This window comes from Hippopotamus amphibius, chromosome 17 (assembly GCF_030028045.1).
Source record: "Hippopotamus amphibius kiboko isolate mHipAmp2 chromosome 17, mHipAmp2.hap2, whole genome shotgun sequence".
NCBI classification, from domain to species: Eukaryota; Metazoa; Chordata; class Mammalia; order Artiodactyla; family Hippopotamidae; genus Hippopotamus; species Hippopotamus amphibius.
Window position 1 is genome coordinate 20,847,218 of NC_080202.1, and position 22,719 is coordinate 20,869,936.

At 37.1% G+C, this 22,719-nt stretch overlaps 1 protein-coding gene across 4 annotated transcripts in view; it reads left to right on the forward strand.

The window, feature by feature from the left end:
- AP2B1 (adaptor related protein complex 2 subunit beta 1) overlaps positions 1 to 22,719 on the forward strand; it is a 119,039-nt gene that overhangs the window by 21,578 nt on the left and 74,742 nt on the right. For all 4 annotated transcript variants that reach the window (XM_057714675.1, XM_057714678.1, XM_057714676.1 and 1 more), the window contains 4 exons: positions 7,947 to 8,137; positions 10,136 to 10,357; positions 10,876 to 10,996; positions 11,129 to 11,224. In XM_057714675.1, coding sequence (XP_057570658.1) covers positions 7,947 to 8,137; positions 10,136 to 10,357; positions 10,876 to 10,996; positions 11,129 to 11,224 — 630 coding nt within the window. The remainder of the gene's footprint in view (positions 1 to 7,946; positions 8,138 to 10,135; positions 10,358 to 10,875; positions 10,997 to 11,128; positions 11,225 to 22,719) is intronic.

Consider the following 22,719-nt stretch of genomic DNA (forward strand, 5'->3'; position numbering starts at 1 on the left):
GCTGAATTGTCTATTAATGACTTCACTTAATTTAGTACTTTAATTATATGATTTCTGTTATCCCTAAACATATAGTAATAAATAGGAGAGTTATAAAATTAAAATATTATACAGAAGTGAAATTAGAAATACGTAATGCAGTGTCCATAAAGGCGTTCCAGAGCTGATAGAATTTTAGGCATGTGTGAGAGTGTCAGTGTGTGGTAGGCACTGGGTCCTAACAGTGATATAGGAGGTAACATGTTCACTCAGTCTGTCTGAACACCCCAAGTAAGTAATGTTGTATTTGGTACTAAAAGATGAGCTGCTGTTAATTTCTGCAGGGTTGGAGTGTTGAGTGAGTGGAATCATTGGAGGCTGCTCTGTTATAAGGACAACTGCCCATCTCACTGCTTTTAGGTCTTTAAATACAGAGGAAGGAAACAATTTTTGTTTTCCTTTATGATAAGCTTTGTGGAGATATTTTTATGAGTAATTTTTAATCATTATGAGTTTTTATTTTATCACTTATTACTAACTTAGGGTTTTTGTTTTTGTTTTTTAAATCTCATTTTGGGGGCAGGTTTTTAGATTTATAGAAAAGTTGCGAAGACCGTACAGAAAGTTCTCATATACCTATCTTCACACAGTTTTACTTAAAGTTAACATCTTACATAACCATTGCACCTTTGTCAAACTAAGAAATTAGCATTGGTACATTACTATAAACTGAAGTACAGACTTTTTTACCTATTTCAACACAAATGTATTTTGCTATTCCAGGATTCAATCCAGCATACCAAATTGCATTTAATCACTTCCTCTTAAAAGGATTTGACTCACTCTTTATGAAAATATCTCAAAAACAGAAAAGTGCTTTGTAACTGTGAAATGTTCCCCCCCACCCCGCCCGCCCGCCCCCGGGTATTCTAGCATGGAAGTTAAAACTCAGGCTCTGGAACCAACCAGACTTGGGTTTGTATCCTGGTCTGCCATTCTTAGCTTGATGGTCTCCCTAAACATCTCAGTATCATATCCTCGTCTACAAAATGGAGATTATATAAACATCGCTTCTATCATAATAGGATTGTTGTGAAAAATAAAGGACAGAGGGCTTGCAAAGCGCTTAACAGTGAACCTGGTATAGAGTAAGCCCTTAATAATAACAAATGTTTCTTTATTGTAGAGCAATCGTGGTGCTGGTTATTAATGATTTTAGAAGGGTTAATATTTTAATGGCAAATGTATTTTTAAAAGATATTTAATTCTTTTGTATATATTATTTAAAGCCAGACTTTTTTTTTTAAAGAACTTTTATTGAAATACAGTTAACAGACAATAAACTGCATATATTTAGAGTGTACAATTTGGTATCCCAATCTCCCAGTTCATCCCCCCCAACCCTCCCCGCATTCTCCACTTGGTGTCCATATGTTTGTTCTCTACATCTGTGTCTCTATTTCTGCCTTGCAAACCAGTTGATTTGTACCATTTTTCTATATTGTGCATATATGTGTTAATATACGGTATTTGTTTTTCTCTTTCTGACTCATTTCACTCTGTATGACAGTCTCTAGGTCCATCCATGTCTCTACAAATGTCCCAGTTTCATTGCTTTTTACAGCTGAGTAATATTCCGTTGTATGTATGTACCACATCTTTTTTATCCTTTCATCAGTTGATGGACATTTAGGTTGCTTCCATGTCCTGAAAGCCAGACATTATTTTTTAGGGTCATTCTGAGGGAGCTTATCTACAATTGAAGCCAAGTCTATTTACAATATTACTTAATACATCATTGCAGAATTACTTTTAAAAGATATGCCTAAAGCAGTTTTCGTTGCAACTTCCAGAAAACTGGATCTGTTGTACATAGTGATTCAGTAGTGTACCAAAAGATCACAGCTTATTCATTTCTTAGGGTCCCTTTTAAAATGATCTCAAGGCTCTAATTTGGCAGGGGATTACTTACTCTCAAAAGGGAGATAATAAATGGTGTGATAAAAATTTTTTTGTTTTGTTCATGTTGTAGCATGCTTTTGTGTGATTTTAGGGCCTGTGGGCCAAGCAACTCTGATTCTTAGGAGTGCCTTTTGTCCATTTGTCGATATTTATTTGTAGTGTTTTGGCTTTGTGAATATTTGCATTTCATCAGAACACATCTTAAGCCACTTAAGTAAGTAATGAGTTTTATTGAGTCTGATTTTTAAATCTTACTAGTTACCAGATAGTCAGACTTTCTTGCTGTAATGGGATGTGTTGACTCCACTAGGTAGATGTGTTTACTTAGTTTCCTCATTCTGGGGAAGAAGATGAAGGGGAAAAAACGGAACATTACAGAATGTCATATATAATCAGTGTATTATTAGTTGGCAGACTGAACAGTGTCTTGAATTAAAGCATGAGCTCTAAAATTAAGTAGTAGCGTGTAGTCATTATATTCTTAAGGAGTTGATAATGGCTGAAACCTGCTTAGAACAAATGCCCTGTGCTTTAACGTGTTACTTGAGGCAACTCCATAAAGAAGAAAGTGAGATTCTGAACTGTTGCTGATTTTCAGGAGGATAAAAGTGTGCACATCACCTGTATATTTCATTATAATAGTTTTGGCCGGCTCTTCTACTGCTTTCAGTTTCTTCAAGTCTTCAGGGGCAGCAGCCAAAAGGATTGTAAATTGAACAGGAAAATTGAAGTGTTTGTTCAGAGTGTTCGACCTTGAAGGTCATTGCTAGAAATGAAAGTCTTCTAAATATTAATTTAGTTAATAGGAGGAAGTCACTGTACTGGGAAGTGCTATCTTTCTTGAGTTCTGAGGCTATGAAAGTGAGTGAAATTAGAAATCATTCAAAGGGACAAGGAAATCTGTGAGAGATTTCTCCTAAAGGAGCTTCTGTCTGTGATACTCCACTCCCAATGTATATCCAGATTTCCTTCTAGAGTTCTTTTTTTATAGGATCATTTTTATTTTAATCATACCCACTGCTCCAGCTTGCTCCTTAAAAAAAAAAAAAGAAAAGAAAAAAATGAGGTCAGGGACTTCCCTGGTGGCCCAGTGGTTAAGAATCCACTCTTCCATTGCAGGGAGCACGGGTTCAATCCCTGGTCAGGGAAGATCCCGCATGCTGCAGGGTGTGGCCAAAAAAAAACAAACAAAAAAATGAGATCAAACTTATGTCCTCAGAATTGCTGCCTATAAGATAGGGGTAGCTTATAAATCAAATTTTATAGCTGGATAGTAAATCTTGCCTCTTTTAAGTGCTGCTAGGATGTGATTATCTCTGAAATATATAAATTAGGAGAATACATTTTTCTCCTTGTATAAATCTGCCTGGAAATAATGTTTTGATTATATTATCATCCCCAACTCTGATTTTTCTTTCCCTTTCCCCCAGTTGAAGTTCACATTTCTTGGAACTTCTGTAAATGCAGTACTCAGACACCAGAATCAGATACAAGCCTTGAGTTCACATTCAAGCATTTTCCCTTTCTGGCTGTGTTGACTCAGCAAGTCACTGAATTTCTCTATCCCTATTTATAAATTCATTTTTAAAACCTGTTTCCTTATGTGTAATAGGTTGGCTTTGATAGCAACTACCTTAGAGTTGCTGTGAGGGTAAATGGCATTGTAAGTGTTCAATAAAATATACCTATTATTGTCTTTTATCTCTTTGTCCAGCTTTATTTGGTAGAGTGTAAAGTGAGTCGGAATACAAACTGCTTATGTTAAAAAAAATTCAGCAAACTCTAAGGGTCCATAAGGAACTGTCAGATTGAAGGGGAGTCTGTAGTTAGGGCAGAGAAAGATTTGTCTGGTATTGAGTGTGATTTTATTTACACACACACACACACACACACACGTGCATGCATGCTTTTGTATGTATGTATCTATAAAGTATGCATATTATACTAGGTCTACAGGGGGTGAGATGGGGAGGGAGGAATGTTTATTTGCAGTCTCCCAAAGAACAAAATCAGAATTTACCATAATTGGGAGACAAGATGAATTAAAAAACATTTTTTAATGCTATGAGATGTGTTCCTTTGTAGTCTAGATGCCAGCTTTTTGTAAATCAACTAATGTGCTGAGAAAACACTTAAACCCTATTATAAATCCATTTTTAAAGCAAAACTTCCTTTAGAAACCCCTTTCTTTCTTGGGAACTCTGTTTTTTCTGAGGTTATAATTAAAAGGCCATTGTTCTCTTTTTTAAAAGATTTATTATTTATTTATTCATTTATTTATTTATTTATTTATTTATGGCTGCATTGGGTCTTTGTTGCTGCGTGGGGGCTTTCTCTAGTTGCGGCAAGCGGGAGCTACTCTTCGTTGTGCTGCGTGGGCTTCTCATTGCAGTGGCTTCTCTTGTTGCAGAGCATGGGCTCTAGGTGCACAGGCTTCAGTAGTTGTGACTTGTGGGCTCAGTAGTTGTGGCTCACAGGCTCTAGAGTGCAGGCTTAGTAGTTGTGGCACGTGTGGGATCTTCCCGGCCCAGGGAGCGAACCTTGTCTCCTGCATTGGCAGGCAGACTTTTAACCACTGCACCACCAGGGAGGCTGCCCATTGTTCTCTTCATGACTGTGTTTCCTAAAAAAACTGTCACTGGGGACTTCCTAGGTTGCGCAGTGGTTAAGAATCTGCCTGCCAGTGCAGGGGACACGGGTTCGATCCCTGCCCTAGGAAGATCCCACATGCCACGGAGCAACTAAGCCTGTGTGCCACAGCTATTGAGCCTGTGCTCTAGAGCCCGTGAGCTACAACTATTGAGCCCATGTGCCGCAACTACTGAAGCCCATGCACCTAGAGCCCATGCTCTGCAACAAGAGAGGCCACCACAATGAGGAGCCTGCGCACCACAACGAAGAGTAGCCCCTGCTCGCCACAACTAGAGAAAGACTGTGTGCAGCAACGAAGACCCAACACAGCCAATCAAATTAATTAATTAATTAATTAATTAAAAAAACTGTCGTTTTTCTAGGGGGGGAAATGTTATGTGTGTTAGTTTTAGTTCAGATTCAAAGTGATGGTACCGGTAAAAGAGACATAACCTTTGTTTTAATATACTCGTAAACCAGGGCAGTTATGGCAAGGGTCAGATTTTTTCTTTTATGATAATGAATCCAGTATTTTTAAAGTGTATTTTTAAAAACATAATATATGTACTGTGCTCTGTACAAAATTCCAAAGAAACACAGAGTATAAACATTGACAGGTGAGTTGTCCTGTATACCCCAGCTACCCAGCTGCTGTCTTGAAGTCAGCCTTTGCCTGCTTGAGATTCGATGTGACTAGCTCATTTAAGTGTCCATTACAGTGAGAAAAGCATGGCTTACTGACCAGGAGAACTCTAAAAGCAGCTCTTTATGGGCCCACCTCAGTATATTTCTGAAAACTTAGCAGTCTGAATGTGAAGATTAGGAGATGAAAGTGGAAAGGTAGAATAGAAGGAATTTTAGAGGAATAGCAGTAGAGTTTTGTTATTGGGGGTGCATCTCCTCTGGTCAGTCATTGGCTCAGTGACCATTTGGCAGTGATCTTCCCAGTGCAGACTTTTCTAAACATAATCCTATAATCTGATCTCTCTGGATCTTTTAATTAGATTTACTTTTCCCTGTTTCTTTTCTTGTTTTAATGTGATAATAAGTGAAAATTGCCTACTTTACCACCAGAACATATACTTCATTAGCTGCATTATATACTTGGTGTAATTTCCAATTTCCTATGATGGTAGCAGAGGAATTCTAATTGTTCATTCTGTTCAGCATCCTTCTGTTCTCTTTCCTCCCCATTGCTTTTTTTAATTCCCCCAATTCTCACCTTTTCTCTTACATTTCCTGTTAACAGACCTTATATTTAATTTTTTTTAACATTAAAAAAATTTAACTGGCAGAAATGTTAAATTGTGACAGGACATTTGTTTTGGACTAACTGGTAACCAAGACTGGGCATGTGTTGACAGCAAGAGAGGAAAACAGGCATTTGTTCTTCCAGTGTGACATTTTGATCCTTTATCCTGTAGTCCGGTCTATCAAGAGTATTGTATAGGGAAATAGAATATCTTTTCCCTGCATGTAAAGCACTGAGATGATGGAGATTATTATTTTACTCTTCATGCCTTTTAATTTTCACTAAAGCCCATGCTTGATGGTGTGGTTGGCAAACAAAAATTAAGTCAGAAAAGAACCTCATGCATGCTACCATGTGATAGGTGGACTAGATAATCCTTCTCAATTTGTCTTAATAACATCCATAATCATACTTACCAGGTGAACCTTTGATTTTTTTCATCTTGGAGTTTTTTGTCCTGATCACTAAATGATAGCTGAAGGTGATTCCATTTGTGGCATCATCATCTCTTATATAACAATGGATACTGTTATAAATGTATTATTTGACTTAAAAAATCATATTCTCTAGAATTTATCTTTTAGGTAAAATCATACGCTGGGATAATCTGCAGAGTACCCAAGTGATGTAGATATTAAAATCAATAGCTAAACTATAACCATTGTTTCTTCTCTTGCTAGCAAAAGGATAATCATACAACTCTTAGTTTCTCAAGCTTTTAACAGAGACTTTAGTAAGAGCTAAAAATGAGTTGACATTTTTGAGTCTTTCCAATATACTTAATTAATGAAGCTGCTACATATTGCATCTCATTTATGCTTACAGAATATTTATAGTTAACCTTACTGTGTTAATCTTGAGTGACAACTGGGAGCCTCACTGCAAAATGTGGTTTTAACTTCATTTGTATAGAGCTGTAGTGTAGTTTTTTTTCTGTTTTGTTTATTTTGGGGTGTTTTTATAATTTTAAAATTACTTTAAACATTGGTTGTAGACTTCTTAGTTATATAAGAAATGATCTGTAATTTTGATTAAGTGTCCACTTCTTTCTTGCAGCTAGTATGGATTTCTGGGTCTGTAAGTCAGGATACAAGTGTACTTTCTTATTTTTGGTAGCAATTTTTCATTTATCATACTGCCTGAGTTAAGGAAACATTTGAGATACCATATTTCGTTGACTCTAAGATGCATGATTATTTCCTGTATTACCTGGAAAGAAAAATTCTTCCTATTAAACTGACATGCCATTGATTATTAAATATATCCCAACTTCAGAGATGTTAATATGAAAAACTATGCAACTTAGTCTTGATGAATTATGGTAATATTACCGCCTTAAATAACGCTGTGTAGAAAGCACTTATACATATGTCATTGTCATCTGATTTTATCCTCAAACTAAAGCTAATCTGTGAGATGGATTAAATGATCCCCAGTTGTCAGATGAGGAAATTGAATTTCACAGAGATTATGTGCTTTTCCCAACATCATGTTACAGTGAACTAGTGTTTGAAGGTCACATTTTGTTACTCTGAGATTTAAGATATGATTGACTGTATCACCTCCCCACCCCCCAGTACACGCACACACATACACCTGTAAAATTATTTGGCCTAGATTTTTTTTTCCATTACCTAATGTACGTTTCATGTTTAAACTTCAGTGGTATTTTCTGTTTGTTTTTTCTTTTTTGGTTTTTGTTTTTTCCTTTTTTGGCTGCCTGACATTCGGGATCTTAGTTCCCCAGTCAGGGATCAAACCTGTGCACCCTGCAGTGGAGGCGTGGAGTTTTAACCACTGGACCACCAGAGAAGTCCCTAAACTTCACTGCTTTTATAGCTGTTCGTATGTCTTAATTCTATTGATAGTACTATTAAAATTATTAATGTTTTAATAGTAAATAATGAGTGACTCTCTGCTAATATGTGAATTGTTTTAATTCTGTGTTGTCTGACCATGTGGAAGCTATACATGCCATCATTGGTGGTTTAATATACGTTTTGAAAGCAGTTTATCTGTTTCTAGCTGACTAGGTGAAATGTTCAGGAATGGTTATGAAGTGATCCAGAGAAATAGCTGTACTGTTCTTGAAAACTCAAGATCATATCTGCTTCTCTCCCAGGTGGTGGCTAATGCTGTAGCAGCATTATCTGAAATCAGTGAATCTCACCCAAACAGCAACTTACTCGATCTGAATCCACAGAACATTAATAAGCTACTTACAGCCCTGAATGAATGCACCGAATGGGGCCAGATATTCATCCTGGACTGCCTGTCTAATTACAACCCTAAAGATGACCGGGAGGCTCAGAGGTCAGTCTGTTTTTCCGGATAGTACCTAAGAGTCTTGCCTGGTTCATTAAGTTCTAATGAGTCTGTATTAGAACAAGGGTCTGTTATGTTGAGAAAATCAGTGGCTTATGGGATAGATATTGCTCTCCCTGTGGTATTTTCTCACTGTATTTAGGAACATTTTAGGTGGTAGAGTAAGCCATGCAAAAATAGCTCTTCCAAAGAGTGTATTTTTCATTTCTTTTTTTGAACAGTACAGTTATAACCCTGTGAAAAAATCTCTCTCATCCTGGTCTCACATCTCCCATACGGCAGTTCCTAGCCATTTGGCAAACAAAGGTTTTTGAGTATCTCTCACTGTAGTGACAAAATTTTTGTTCCTTTAGATGAGTAGTTAGTGGCTTGATACTAGTTATTGAGCTGCCCTATACCTATAATTTAGTACTAGAGGAACTCTGTTGAAGCCAGCAAAATGTATGATGTCTTCCATTAGGTACAGGAATCACATCAGTCTGAATTTGGAGAAGATTTTGGAAGGCACACCTGGATTGTTCTGCTCAGCCCTCTACCACGTTAGAGTTGCAGATTTTCTTTAACTATCAGATACTGACTTCTAAATTTCATGTACATATACGTACATTTTAGTTTACAGAATTGGAGTTATCAGTTTTTCTTGAGCATTTTGTGTATATAGGCACTACAGGAGGCAAAGTAATCTTTAAGAATTGTTAGCTCTTCATTTTAATTATGATAGATAGGAACCTTCCTTGCCTGACTGAAGCTCGAGCTACTATAAGTGCTCTTAACTTGTCTGGGAAGTTGTTCCCTGTGGATTTAAACAAAGCTCACCTTGATAGTTTCTTTCTATCATTGAAAGTACAAATATCTTCTGGAAAGAACTTCACATATGATTTTATTTTCTCTTGGTCATTGATATCTCACCCTTATTCATTCACTCAGCAAATATTTATTGAGCCCATGCTGTGTGCCAGGCATTGTTTTAGGCTGTGAGGATACAGCAGTGGACAGACAAAAATCATGGCTCTTATGGAACACTTATTCTGAGGGATAGGGCAGAAGTATGTATAGTATGTATATATAATGCAACATGTAATAGGTCAGATAAGTGCTAACAAGAAAGATAAAATAAGGAAGAGATCTAAGAAATGCTGGGTGAACAGGAAAGACCTCCCCAAGAAGGTGGTATTTATATAAAGACCTAAAGGAGGTCAGAGAGTCAGCCAAGTAGATACAGGAGGAAGGGAGAAAAACACAGCTTACTTATCTTGTATGCTTAACTGAGTCAGCTAGCCACTCATGTTGCCTAAGAGCTATCAAAATTAGGTTAATTTCTGAAAAACCCTCAACAGGTAATTAGATATTCTGTATTTTATGAGACATTTAAGTGTAGGTGGCATGGACTAGTAGAAGGGGATGGGGTTGGGAGAATATTGCAGTGGTATTGTATTGTTAAAAACAACTACCCACCCACCCTTTCCGAGATTCCCTTATCCTGAATGCAAGAGGTTGATTGGTTTTCCCTGTCAGCCCATCTCCTTCTGCATCTTACAATGAAACTTCAGCCACAGTTGGTTGATATCTCTCGCTATGAAAGAACTCTCAGAATGCTTAATTTGACTTCCTGTAGGTTGAGGAGAAATGGGCTGTGAGGCAGGGAGCCCTTACATAATGTGGGGAGACAGGACTATAAAACAGGAAGGTAAATGGTGTGAGCTTCAAGTGTTTTGGGTATTGGCTAGTTTCCTTCCAGTTTGAACACCCCTTATTGCTGGTTTCCTAAAGTCTTCTGATTTCCCTGCTCTGCCTGTAGTTTGCTGGGAATGAGGCGCCTGCAGTGTTGGATCCCAAATTTACCTACGCATGGAGTTTTGACTTTTCTAACTGATTCTCTAATTTCTGATACTTGGGCCATTGGAACCTCTGACAGCATTACCTTATAGATGGGGTTGAGTAAAGAAATTATAGTTTAAGATACTAATTTTCGTTTTCTGTCCTCAGCATCTGTGAGCGGGTAACTCCCCGGCTATCTCATGCCAACTCAGCAGTGGTGCTTTCAGCAGTAAAAGTCCTAATGAAATTTCTAGAGTTGTTACCCAAGGACTCTGACTACTACAATATGCTGCTAAAGAAGTTGGCTCCTCCACTTGTCACTTTACTGTCTGGGGAGCCAGAGGTGCAGTACGTTGCCCTGAGGAACATCAACCTAATTGTCCAGAAAAGGTTGGGAAAAAAATGAATTGGTGATTGAAATGTTTGTAATTTTGAATTAAGCTTAATAACATCAATATTAAAGAGGACTGTGTTAAATGTATGGAAGTGAAAATATTGTATGGTAGAGCAACTTGCCCAGGGTCAGGAGGCTAACAATTGATTTTTTTAGAGTGTTCCTACAATGAATGCCTGGTGTGGCTCTACAATTTGGTTTCTTTTCTGAAGGAACTCTTAGTAGTGTGCTAGCTAGTGTCTGCTTAATATGGTTCAGGCCATAGTTTAGATCAGGTTGTTGTTCTTCCAGTGATTCTTCTTGGCAGTATATACTTTGCCCCTTAAAAAGGACAAAAATAGTCCGTCAAATGGATCTGGTTAGAGGGGTGTAGAGAAAGTTTGTGAGTTTTTTTCCCTGGAGTAGAGTGTGTAGATGGAGAGCAGAGAAGTACAGGTTAGGTATTAATGCAGGATCAGAAGCATATATCAATATATGCCTCACCTTCCTTATCTTGTGTTTGTATATACCACAGGCCTGAAATCTTGAAGCAGGAAATCAAAGTTTTCTTTGTGAAGTACAATGATCCCATCTATGTGAAACTAGAGAAATTGGACATCATGATTCGTTTGGCATCCCAAGCCAACATTGCTCAGGTGAGACTTAAAGTAGATTCATGTTAGGATCTAATAAGTTAGATCTTAAGATCTGGCTTTCAGAAAAACCTAGGCCATGAAATTGCTATTGGAGAATCCTTAATGATTGTTCACTTCATGGATTTTTAACAGGTTCTAGCAGAACTGAAGGAATATGCCACGGAGGTGGATGTCGACTTTGTGCGCAAAGCTGTGCGGGCCATTGGGCGGTGTGCCATCAAGGTGGAAGTAAGTGTCCCATGGTAGCTGTGATCACATTATGGGATTCTGAGTATTCTCTTCACCTCCTTCCTTAAAATACATTTTTAAGTTTATCAAAATAATAAAGCACATTGTTAAAATGTTAAAAAATTTTTAATGAAAAACAGCTGTCTTTGGTCCCTCTTTCCTGAGGGAATGATTTTTAACTCTGTTCCTGGTTTTAGTTATTTTGATTACTTCCATATCTCTAATATCCTTATGCTGTTATTTATCAATTTACCAATTGTAGACATTGTCTATTAAGTTTCTGCTGTGAGATAAGCAACTTAGTTCATATGCTCCATCACTCCTACTTCTACCCTTCTGTACCCCATATAGCTGTATCATGAGGTTTTTGTTCCTGAATCTATAAATTGACTATTAATGTACCTTTATTTCTTGTTCTATCAGAGCCTTGCAAAGCTTACTGTGCATTTTATGCCTGTAAATATATAGAGCCTACACAATACAAATGATTGTATTTTCTTTCTTACACAGGTTTTTTTTTTTCTGTAGTTTATAATGGCCTTTTTTAAAAATTTCATTGTGTCTTCATTGCACTTCTATCATCTTCCAGCTTTTCAAGTATAATATCAAATTCATAAAATTTTTCTTTTGTTCTAGACCCTTCTCTCTTCCAGTCCTCTGTCCTTCTATTCCTTGCTCCAGTCTCACTGGTTACTTTCTTGTCTTCTGCACAGCCATCTTTCCATTCCCTCCCTTCATTGCTCTTTCTTGTTATTGGTACTTTTTCATAGCATTCCTTTTTTGTGGTTGGAATAGTTTCTTAAATCTCTGGGGATGTGAATTAGTTTTTGGTTTTGTTTCTGCAGTTTGAATTTAATTGTCTGGAGTATTTTATGGTGATCGTTGCATGTCTATATATGATTTTTTAATTGAGATGTATACCATGCTTATAGTAAATTGCTGTCTGTATTAAGAATGAGATAACAGAGAAGTTGTCAGGACTTCTGTGCACAAAGGCAGGGTTGTAGACTATCAAGTTTTTGCTTTAGGGCAGGAAGTTGATCTTTACTTGGAAGTCCTCTTGAAGAGCTTCTCTGTGGTCTTAGAGGGCAGATTGGTTCTAGCTTGGTTGCAGCCTTCCAGTAGGTATTAAGGGCTACAGCTTACATTGCGCTGCTTCATCAGTCACCAAGCCTCCATTTGTTTTTCCTCATTCAGAAATTTGTTGAAATTAATGATGACTTCTGTTCACAAGGATATTGTGGATTCAGAGCTCCATATTTGTTCTTGCTACTTGACTGTGTGCAATTCTGCTTTGAATAAGATTGGACCATATGATTTCACAAGGATAGTTAATAAAGTAATTTGTACGGTATGATCAGTGCTTCATAGGAACAGAAGGAAACAGCTGCTGTGTCAGAGAAGTGTCTCTGAAAACCAAGTTCCTAATCGGCCTTCCTTGTTTTTATTTACTCAGTGCTGCTTCATATAGTTGCCACTGATAAATCATTTAGTAGACTAGTTGTTATAGCAAGAAGTTAATTAATCCTGGTTTCTACTTCTGGTTCTGTCAGCTCAGTTGCTTCAGATACTTAATATCTGAAGTGTGTTAAGTATATTCTATTGCTCCATTTGAGAAATGGGAAAGTCTGTTTATTGGATTTTAATGTTACATCTTTTTTTACCACCACACTTCACAGACTTAACTTTTTTTTTTCTTTTCTCATTGAGGAGTAGCCACCTACTTATGGTATTAATGTAGACAATTTTGAGAGCTATTTTGGTAGCAGAAGAGTCATTTTGTACCTTCACTGCCAGAATGTCATTGTCTTATTAACCTCTCTGACAATGCTCTGCAAAGAGTCTCATTCCAAAGTTAAAGAGATTTTCTATCCCTGAAATTACTAGAAAGTGTTCTTAAAGCATCTCGATTCCTAGATACTGTTAGTACTGTCTGTTGTGACTAATGGAGAAGTTATCCATCGTCTTCTGGAAGAGATGCACTTCTGGTGGCTCTCACTTCTTCCTTTGATTCAGGGTGTCCTGGTGGGAATACAAGAGTGTGTGAAGAATGAAATTCCTCTGGAAGCTGAAGATCAGCCTTCAAGAATCTTGCCTTTTAGATAGTGTTCTCTTATCTCCAGTTACCTAGATTTGCCTGAGAACTTTTCCTAGAACTGTTTCAGTCATGAATGTTATTAGTTGGAAAGAGTTGCCTAGTCCAGACACAGTTATTAGGGCAGGAGAGGCAGTGCTTCTAGGTAACCTACCCGTGGGAAAAGGGCAAGAACCAGTGAGAGAATTGTTATAGACTTTCTCTGCAGCTTCCAGACTGAGCTGCTGCTTTCCGTCAAGGCATCTCACTCTTTTTTAATGTGTAGTTGGTTTCAAAGATGTGACAAATGAGAAAAAAGGAATTTTAGTTTAGTGCTTAGCTAAGGTAACAGGGCCTGTTGTAAAGTATGGGTGTTGTTAAGAGTTGGAGTTGTTTTTTATCACGACTGTAAGCACATGTGTTTCTATGTTGCTTTAAGTATTGTGAGGTGAAAAAAATGTATAATTTTGTCATATTGAGTTGGTTAGGTTAAAGAGTAAGCACAAGCCATTGAGTCAAGAAACAGCACTGAGAAAGCAATCTCATAGTACTATTTTTTCAGTAACTTTTGCCTGTTTTTTGTTTGCTTGTTTTTTTAATAGATTTTACTCCCAAGCCCCTCCCCCCCACCCTCAGCTTTATTGAGGTATGATTGACAAATTAAAGCTGTATATATTTACAGTGTGTACCTGTTTCTTTAAGGAGGAAATAAACCCTGGCCCTCCTTTTCTTACAAATAAAATGATTTTATTTGTTTGAGAGAGATTTATTTATATTTTTGATTTTGTTTGGGAGAGATTAAATCACTAAGTTAAGGTATTCCTCACTTTCTAGTCTTCTGTTCTTTGGTGTTTACCATTTCAAATTTTTGTAGATCAAGATAAGGTACTGACTTATGTCTTATACAAATGAAAAGCATATGTATTTACTACATAAGATCATAAAATAAGACAAGTTAAAAGTAGAACACTCTGCTTTCTCCTACTCCTGTTCTACCCTCCCAGAGATGATGTAGACATGATTTTAAGTCTTTGTTTATGTAGTCCTCCATAAACAGGTGTGTTTTTTACAAAAATGAGATCATTCTACAAATGCTATTTACTTATGTTTTGTAGTCTGCTTTTTTTACTTATTATACATGGACATTTTCCCATGTTGCTGGTAATATTTTACATCATTTTTAGTGGTTTATAGACATGCTGTGTGATTGCTTCCTTTATGGACCTTAAAGTTGTTTCTGCTCTTTTTCCAAAAAATGGTTATAAGAAGGATCCTTGTAGCTAAATCTTTGATCGCTAGTTGAGGTGAACATTTTTTTCATTATGCTTAGCCATTTGGAATTGCTTTTTCATGTCCTCTGTATCTTTTTTGAATGTGTTATCTTTTCCACATTGATTTTTTTAAAGTCTTTTATAATTAATTAAACGTATTACCCCTTCATTTCGTTAATAGTTATTTTCCCAATTTTTTCCTTTTGATTTCATTTGACTTTTTTTTTTTTATTTTTTACAATAAACTGCATATATTTAGAGTGTACAATTTGGTATCCCAATCTCCAAGTTCATTCCCCCCCAACCCTCCCCGCTTTCCCTACTTGGTGCCCATATCTTTGTTCTCCACATCTGGGTCTCTATCTCTGCCTTGCAAACCAGTTGATTTGTACCATTTTCTATATTCTGCATATATGTGTTAATATACAATATTTGTTTTTCTCTTTCTGACCCACTTCACTCTGTATGTCAGTCTCTAGGTCCATCCATGTCTCTACAAATGTCCCAGTTTCATTGCTTTTTACAGCTGAGTAATATTCCATTGTATGTATGTACCACATCTTTTTTATCCATTCATCTGTTGATGGACATTTAGGTTGCTTCCATGTCCAGGCTATTGTAAATAGTGCTGCAATAAACATTGCAGTACATATGTCTTTAGAATTATGGTGTTCTCTGGGTCTATGCCCAGTAGTAGGATTGCTGGGTCATATGGTAGTTCTATTTTTAGTTTTGCAAGGAACCTCCATACTGTTTTCCATAGTGGCTGTATCAATTTACATTCCCACCAGCAATGCAAGAGCGTTCCTTTTTCTCCACAGCCTCTCCAGCATTTACCGTTTGTAGATTTTCTGATGATGCCCATTCTAACCGGTGTGAGGTGATACCTCATTGTCATTTTGATTTGCATTTCTCTAATAATGAGTGATGTTGAGCAGCTTTTCATGTGCCTCTTGGCCATCCGTATGTCTTCTTTGGAGAAATGGCTATTTAGGTCTTCAGCCCATTTTTTGATTGGGTTGTTTGTTTTTTTGATATTGAGCTTGATAAACTGTTTATGTATTTTTGAGATGAATCCTTTGTCTGTTGATTCGTTTGCAAATATTTTTTCCCATTCTGAGGGTTGTCTTTTCATCTTGCTTATAGTTTCCTTTGCTGTACAGAAGCTTTTAAGTTTCATTAGGTCCCACTTATTTATTTTTGTTTTTATTTCCATTATTCTAGGAGGTGGATCAAAAAAGATCTTGCTGTTATTTACGTCGAAGAGTGTTCTTCCTATGTTTTCCTCTAGGAGTTTTATAGTGTCTGGCCTTACATTTAGGTCTTTTATCCATTTGGAGTTTATTTTTGTGTATGGTGTTAGGAAGTGTTCTAATTTCATTCTTTTACATGTAGCTGTCCAGTTTTCCCAGCACCACTTATTGAAGAGGCTGCCTTTTCTCCATTGTATATCCTTGCCTCTTTTGTCATAGATTAGTTGATCGTAGTTTATCTCTGGGCTTTCTATCCTGTTCCATTGATCTATATTTCTGTTTTTGTGCCAGTACCAGTCTGTCTTGATCACTGTAGCCTTGTAGTATAGCCTGAAGTCAGGAAGCCTGATTCCACCAACTCCATCTTTCCTTCTCAAGATTGCTTTGTCTATTCGGGGTCTTTTGCGTTTCCATACAAATCGTAAAATTTCTTGTTCTAGTTCTGTGAAAAATGCCATTGGTAATTTGATTGGGATTGCATTGAATCTGTAAATTGCTTTCGGTAATATGGTCATTTTCACAGTGTTGATTCTTCCAATCCAAGAACATGGTATGTCCCTCCATCTGTTTGTGTCTTCTTTGATTTCTTTCATGAGTGTCTTATACTTTTCTGAGTACAGGTCTTTTACCTCCTTGGTTAGGTTTATTCCTAGGTATTTTATTCTTTTTGTTGCAATGGTGAATGGGATTGTTTCCTTCATTTCTCTTTCTGATCTTTCATTGTTGGTGTATAGAAATGCAAGAGATTTCTGTGTGTTAATATCCTGCAACTTTACCAAATTCATTGATTAGCTCGAGTAGCTTTCTGGTAGCATCTTTAGGATTTTCTATGTATAATATCATGTCATCTGCAAACAGTGACAGTTTTACTTCTTCTTTTCCAATTTGGATTCCTTTGATTTCTTTTTCTTCTCTGATTGCTATGGCAAGGACTTCCAAAACTATGTTGAATAGTAGTGGCAAGAGTGGACATCCTTGTCTTGTTCCTGATCTTAGAGGGAATGCTTCCAGTTTTTCACCATTGCGAATGATGTTTGCTGTGGGTTTGTCATATATGGCCTTTATTATATTGAGGTAGGTTCCCTCTATGCCCACCTTCTGGAGAGTTTTTATCATAAATGGGTGTTGAATTTTGTCAAAAGCTTTTTCTGCATCTGTTGAGATGATCATGTGGTTTTTATCCTTCAGTTTGTTAATATGGTGTATCACGTGGATTGATTTGCATATATTGAAGAATCCTTGCATTCCAGGGATAAACCCCACTTGATCATGGTGTATGATCCTTTGAATGTGTTATTGGGTTCTGTTGGCTAGTATTTTGTTGAGGATTTTTGCATCTAAATTCATCAGTGATATTGGTTTGTAGTTTTCTGTTTTTGTAGTATTTTTGTCTGGTTTTGGTATCAGGGTGATGGTGGCTTCATAAAATGAGTTTGGGAGTGTTCTTTCCTCTGCAATGTTTTGGAAGAGTTTGAGAAGGATGGGTGTTAGCTCTTCTCTAAATGTTTGATAAAATGCACCTGTGAATCCATCTGGTCCTGGACTTTTGTTTGTTGGGAGATTTTTAATCACAGTTTCAATTTCATTACTTGTGATTGGTCTGTTCATATTTTCTATTTCTTCCTGATTCAGTCTTGGAAGGTTATACCTTTATAAGAGTCTGTCCATTTCATCCAGGTTGTCCATTTTATTGGCATATACTTGCTTCTAGTAATCTTTTATGGTGCTTTTTATTTCTGTGGTGTCTGTTGTCACTTCTGCTGTTTCATTTCTAATTTTATTGATTTGAGTCCTCTCCCTCTTGCTTGATGAGTCTTGCTAGAGGTGTATTGATTTTATTTATCTTCTCAAAGAACCATCTTTTAGTTTTATTGATTTTTGCTATTTTCTTTGTCTCTATTTCATTTATTTCTGCTCTGATCTTTATGATTTCTTTCCGTCTACTAACTTTGGGTTTTGTTTGCTCTTCTTTCTCTGGTTTCTTTAGGTGTAAGGTGAGATTGTTTATTTGGGATTTTTATTGTTTCTTGAGGTAGGATTGTATTGCTATAAACTTCCCTCTTAGAACTGCCTTTGCTGCATCCCATAGGTTTTGGATCGTTGTGTTTTCATTGTCATTTGTCTCTAGGTATTTTTTGATTTCCTCTTTGATTTCTTCAGTGATCTGTTGGTTATTTAGTAGCGTATTGTCTAGCCTCCATGTGTTTGTGTTTTTTACAGTTTTTTTCCTGTAATTGATTTCTAATCTCATAGCGTTGTGGTCAGAAAAGATGCTTGATACGATTTCAATTTTCTTGAATTTACCAAGGCTTGATTTATGACCCAAAATGTGATCTATCGTGGAGAATGTTCCATGTGCACTTGAGAAGAATGTGTAATCTGCTGTTTTTGGATGTAATGTCCTATAGATATCTATTAAACCCAGCTGATTTATTGTATCATTTAAAGCTTGTGTTTCCTTATTGATTTCCTGTCTGGATGATCTGTCCATTGGTGTGAGTGGGGTGTTAAAGTCCCCCACTATGATTGTGTTACTGTTGATTTCCTCTTTCATAGTTGTTAGCATTTGCCTTATGTATTGAGGTGCTGCTATATTGGGTGCATATATATTTATAATTGTTATCTCTTCTTGGATTGATCCCTCGATCTTTATGTAGTGTCCTTTCTTGTCTCTTGTAACATTTTTTATTTTAAAGTCTATTTTATCTGATATGACTATTGCTACTCCAGCTTTCTTTTGATTTCCATTTGCATGAAATATCTTTTTCCATCCCCTCACTTTCAGTCTGTATGTGTCCCTAGGTCTGAAGTGAGTCTCTTGCAGACAGCATGTGTATGGGTCTTGTTTTTGTATCCATTCAGCCAGTCTGTGTCTTCTGGTTGGTGCATTTAGTCCATTTACATTCAAGGTAATTATCGATATGTGTGTTCCTATTATCATTTTCTTCATTGTTTTGTCTTTGTTTCTGTAGGTCCTTTTCTTCTCTTATGTTTCCTGATTAGAGAAGTTCCTTTAGCATTTGTTGTAGGGCTGGTGTGGTGGTGCTGAATTCTCTTAGCTGTTGCTTGTCTGGAAAGCTTTTGATTTCTCTGTCAAATCTGAATGAGATCCTTGCTGGGTAGAGTATTCTTGGTTGTAGGTTCTTCCCTTTCATCACTTGAAATATATCATGCCACTCCCTTCTGGCTTGCAGAGTTTCTGCTGAGAAATCAGCTGTTAACCTGATGGGAGTTCCCTTGTATGTTATTTGTCGTTTTTCCCTTGTTTGCTTTTAATAACTTTTCTCTGTCTTTCATTTTTGTCAGTTTGACTACTGTATGTCTTGGTGTGTTTTTCCTTGGGTTTATCTTGCCTGGGACTCTGTGCTTCCTGGACTTGGGTAGCTATTTCCTTTCCCATGTTAGGGAAGTTTTCAACTATAATCTCTTCCAATATTTTCTCAGGTCCTTTCTCTCTCTCTTCTCCTTCTGGGACCCCTATAATGCGAATGTTGGTGCGTTTGACATTGTCCCAGAGGTCTCTTAGGCTGTGTTCAGTTCTTTTCATTCTTTTTTCTTTATTCTTTTCTGCATCAGTTATTATCACCATTCCGTCTTGCAGGTCACTTATTTGTCCTTGTGCCTCAGTTATTGTGCTGTTGGTTCCTTCTAGTGTATTTTTCCTTTCAGTTATTGTGTTGCATATCTCTGTTTGTTTGTTCTTTAATTCTTCTAGGTCTTTGGTAAACTTTTCTTGCAACTTTGTGATCTTTGCATCCAATCTTTTTTCAAAGTCCTGGATCATCTTCACCATCAGTATTCTGACTTCTTTTTCCGGAAGAGTGCCTGTCTCCTCTTCATTTAGTTGTTCCTCTGGTGTTTTATCTTGTCCCTTCATCTGGTACAAAGTCTTTTGCCTTTTCATTTTCTGTGTCTTTCTGTGGCTGTGATTTTCAGTTCCACAAGATAAAATACTACTGATACTGCTTGATTCTGCTGTCTGCCCTCTTGTGGAGGAAGCTGTCTAGGAGGCTCCTGGGTGCTTCCTGTTGGGAGGGACTGATGGTGGGTTGGGCTGGGTGGGCGGAGCTCAGTCAAACTTTAATCCAATTTGGTGGGTGGAGCTCAGTGACACTTTAATCTGCTTGTCTGCCTATGGGTGGGGCTGTGTTCCCACCCTGTTGGTCATTTGGCCTGAGGCGACCCAACACTGGCGCTTATAGGCTCTTTGGTGGGGCTAATGGTGGACTCTGGAAGGGCTCACGCCAATGAGCACTTCTCAGAACCCCTGCTGCCAGTGCCCCTGTCTCCTTGTTGAGCCACAGCTGCCCCCCACCTCTGCAGGCAACCCTCCAACACCAGCAGGCAGGTCTGGTTCAGTCTCCTATCAGGTCACTGCTCCTTCCCCCTGGGTCCTGGTGAGCACACTTTTTTGTGTGCCCTCCAAGAGTGGAGTCTCCATTTTCCCCAGTCCTGTGGAGGTCCTGCAATCAAATGCTGCTGGCTTTCAAAGTCTGATTCTCTGGGGATTCCTCCTCCCGTTGCTGGACCCCCAGGTTAGGAAGCCTGACATGGGGCTCAGAACCCTCAGGACTTCTGTGGTATAACTGTTCTCCAGCTTGTGAGTCACCCACTCAGCATTTATGGGATTTGATTTTAACACTATTGCGCCCCTCCTACCGTCTCATTGCGGCTTCTCCTTTGTCTCTGGATGTGGGGTGGTTTTTTTTCGTGAGTTCTGGTGTCTTTTTGCCATTGATTGCTCAGCAGTTAGTTGTAATTCTGGTGCTCTTGCAAGAGGGAGTGAGTGCACGTCCTCCTACTCTGCCATCTTGATTCTCATTTGACTTCTTGGTGCATAGAAGTTTGCATTTCCTTATGTAGTGAGTTCTGTCCATTTTCTCTATGACATCTTTAGTGGCACACCTAGAAAATTGTGCTTCACCTCAAAGTTATATAAAATTGACCTTTATTTTCTACTTTAATGGCAATGGTTTGGTTAAAGATAAGAGTGTGTGGATCAAACACCAGAACAGTTCATCCTTTCCTTACTGTTATGAAGTGTTACCTTTATCATATACTGAATTTTGTATGTTGGTATGCCCTTCTGTGTTTCTGGACTTATTTTGTGTATACAGTGATTGGATATTTACTTTTGTTCCTCTGCCAGTACTGCTTTAATGGTGTTTTTAAAATTTAATTGAAAGCAACATGGGTGAGATGACAATTTGCTTGAAAATTGCTATCCTGGACTTAAATTTTTCAAACATTGATGCATCATGGGAGATGGCCTTTTGTTTATCTTTATTATAATAATGAAACTAAGGGCTCAGTAAATGTTAGCTTTCTATCAAGCCCTATGCTAGGCACTTTATTTGTATTATCTAATTTGACAATTTAACCCTTACATGCTTTATAATTTATCATAACTTTTATATTTAAATTTTCCCAACTGTCTTGCTTTTGTAATAACAGCACAGGAATTACTAGTTGAAAATGAATACAATAGAATTAAAAAATGGAAAAACTACATAAGAGAGAACAGAATCATCATATATATGCAATTTTGTTTTCTGTTATATTGCTTGGAATGGTTTAAATTATAGTACCTTTAAAAGACTTTATTACAGAAAATTTTAGGCATACTCTAAAATAAAATTGATTATTGAGCTCTCATGTACCCAGCATCCATCTTGAACAAATATCAACACATTGCTCTTCCCATTTGATCTTCCTCTCCCTCTCCCTTCAAGGGAGTGGGTTACTGTTATATTTTTTTTTATTTCAAATAATATTTATTGATTACTGTTATATTTTAATGCAAATCCCAGATATGATCTTATTAGAGTGGTCCAATGTGTATATCTAATAGATAATGTCCTCTAAAAAAATTACCACGATATCATTACTGTACTCAACAACTAACAATAATTCTTAATCTCATTGAATACCCAGTCCATGTTCAGTTTTCCCTAATTTTCTCTAAATGTCTTTTTACAGATGCCTTGTTCAAATCAAAATCTAAACAAGAGCTACACATTGCATTTGGTTAATGTGTTTAAGTCTTTACTTATTTATTTGAGTGCCATTTATTGAAGGGACTAGATCATTAGGCTTGTAGAATTTTCTAGAGTCTAGATTTGGCTGATTGTATTTTAGTGATGTTGTTTATCTCATTCCTTCATCCTCTTTAGACAGTTAAATCTGGCGGCATGGTAATATTCATGCCCACTGATTTTGGCAAGAATACCTCTTATGCGATGCTGTGTACTTCCTATTGCATCTTATCAGGAGGCATATAATGGAATGACCCATCATAATACATTGTAATATATGATAAATCAGTCCTTGGTTTTTAGGATCTTTCTCCTGGAACCATTCTTCTTTTAAAGACTATGACTTATTGTTTCAGTATGTTAGTTTTGTCACTTGTATTCTTCTATATTCTCTTCATTAATAAAACACTAATAGATTAAATTATATTTTATAGATGCACCATAGGCTGTGGAAAATTGCAGTTTATCTAAGGCCATAGACTTTCAGTTATATAGCCCAAAAGATGGCAGATATTCCTCAGAGTTTTTTGAGTCACAAATAACTTTGAAAATATAATGAAAACTGTGGACCCTCTCCGTGAAAAATATGCTTGTATGCACAAATAAAGTTTGGCAATTTCATTTCAAGAGGTTTAAATATGCCTTCTGTCTGTGCTCATTCATGAACTGCAGATAAAGACCTCCTCCCTTGACTCATTCTTTCATTCTTATTATTTCCTCCTACCTTGACTTGTACTTTCTTCTCATTTCTGTCATCCTGGCTATCCAAGATGATTTTTTTCACTTGAACTGACTGTTTCGTAATGAGTGAAATTCGGGGTGTATCTAGAACTTCTGTATATCTCCATCAGATAACCCAGCC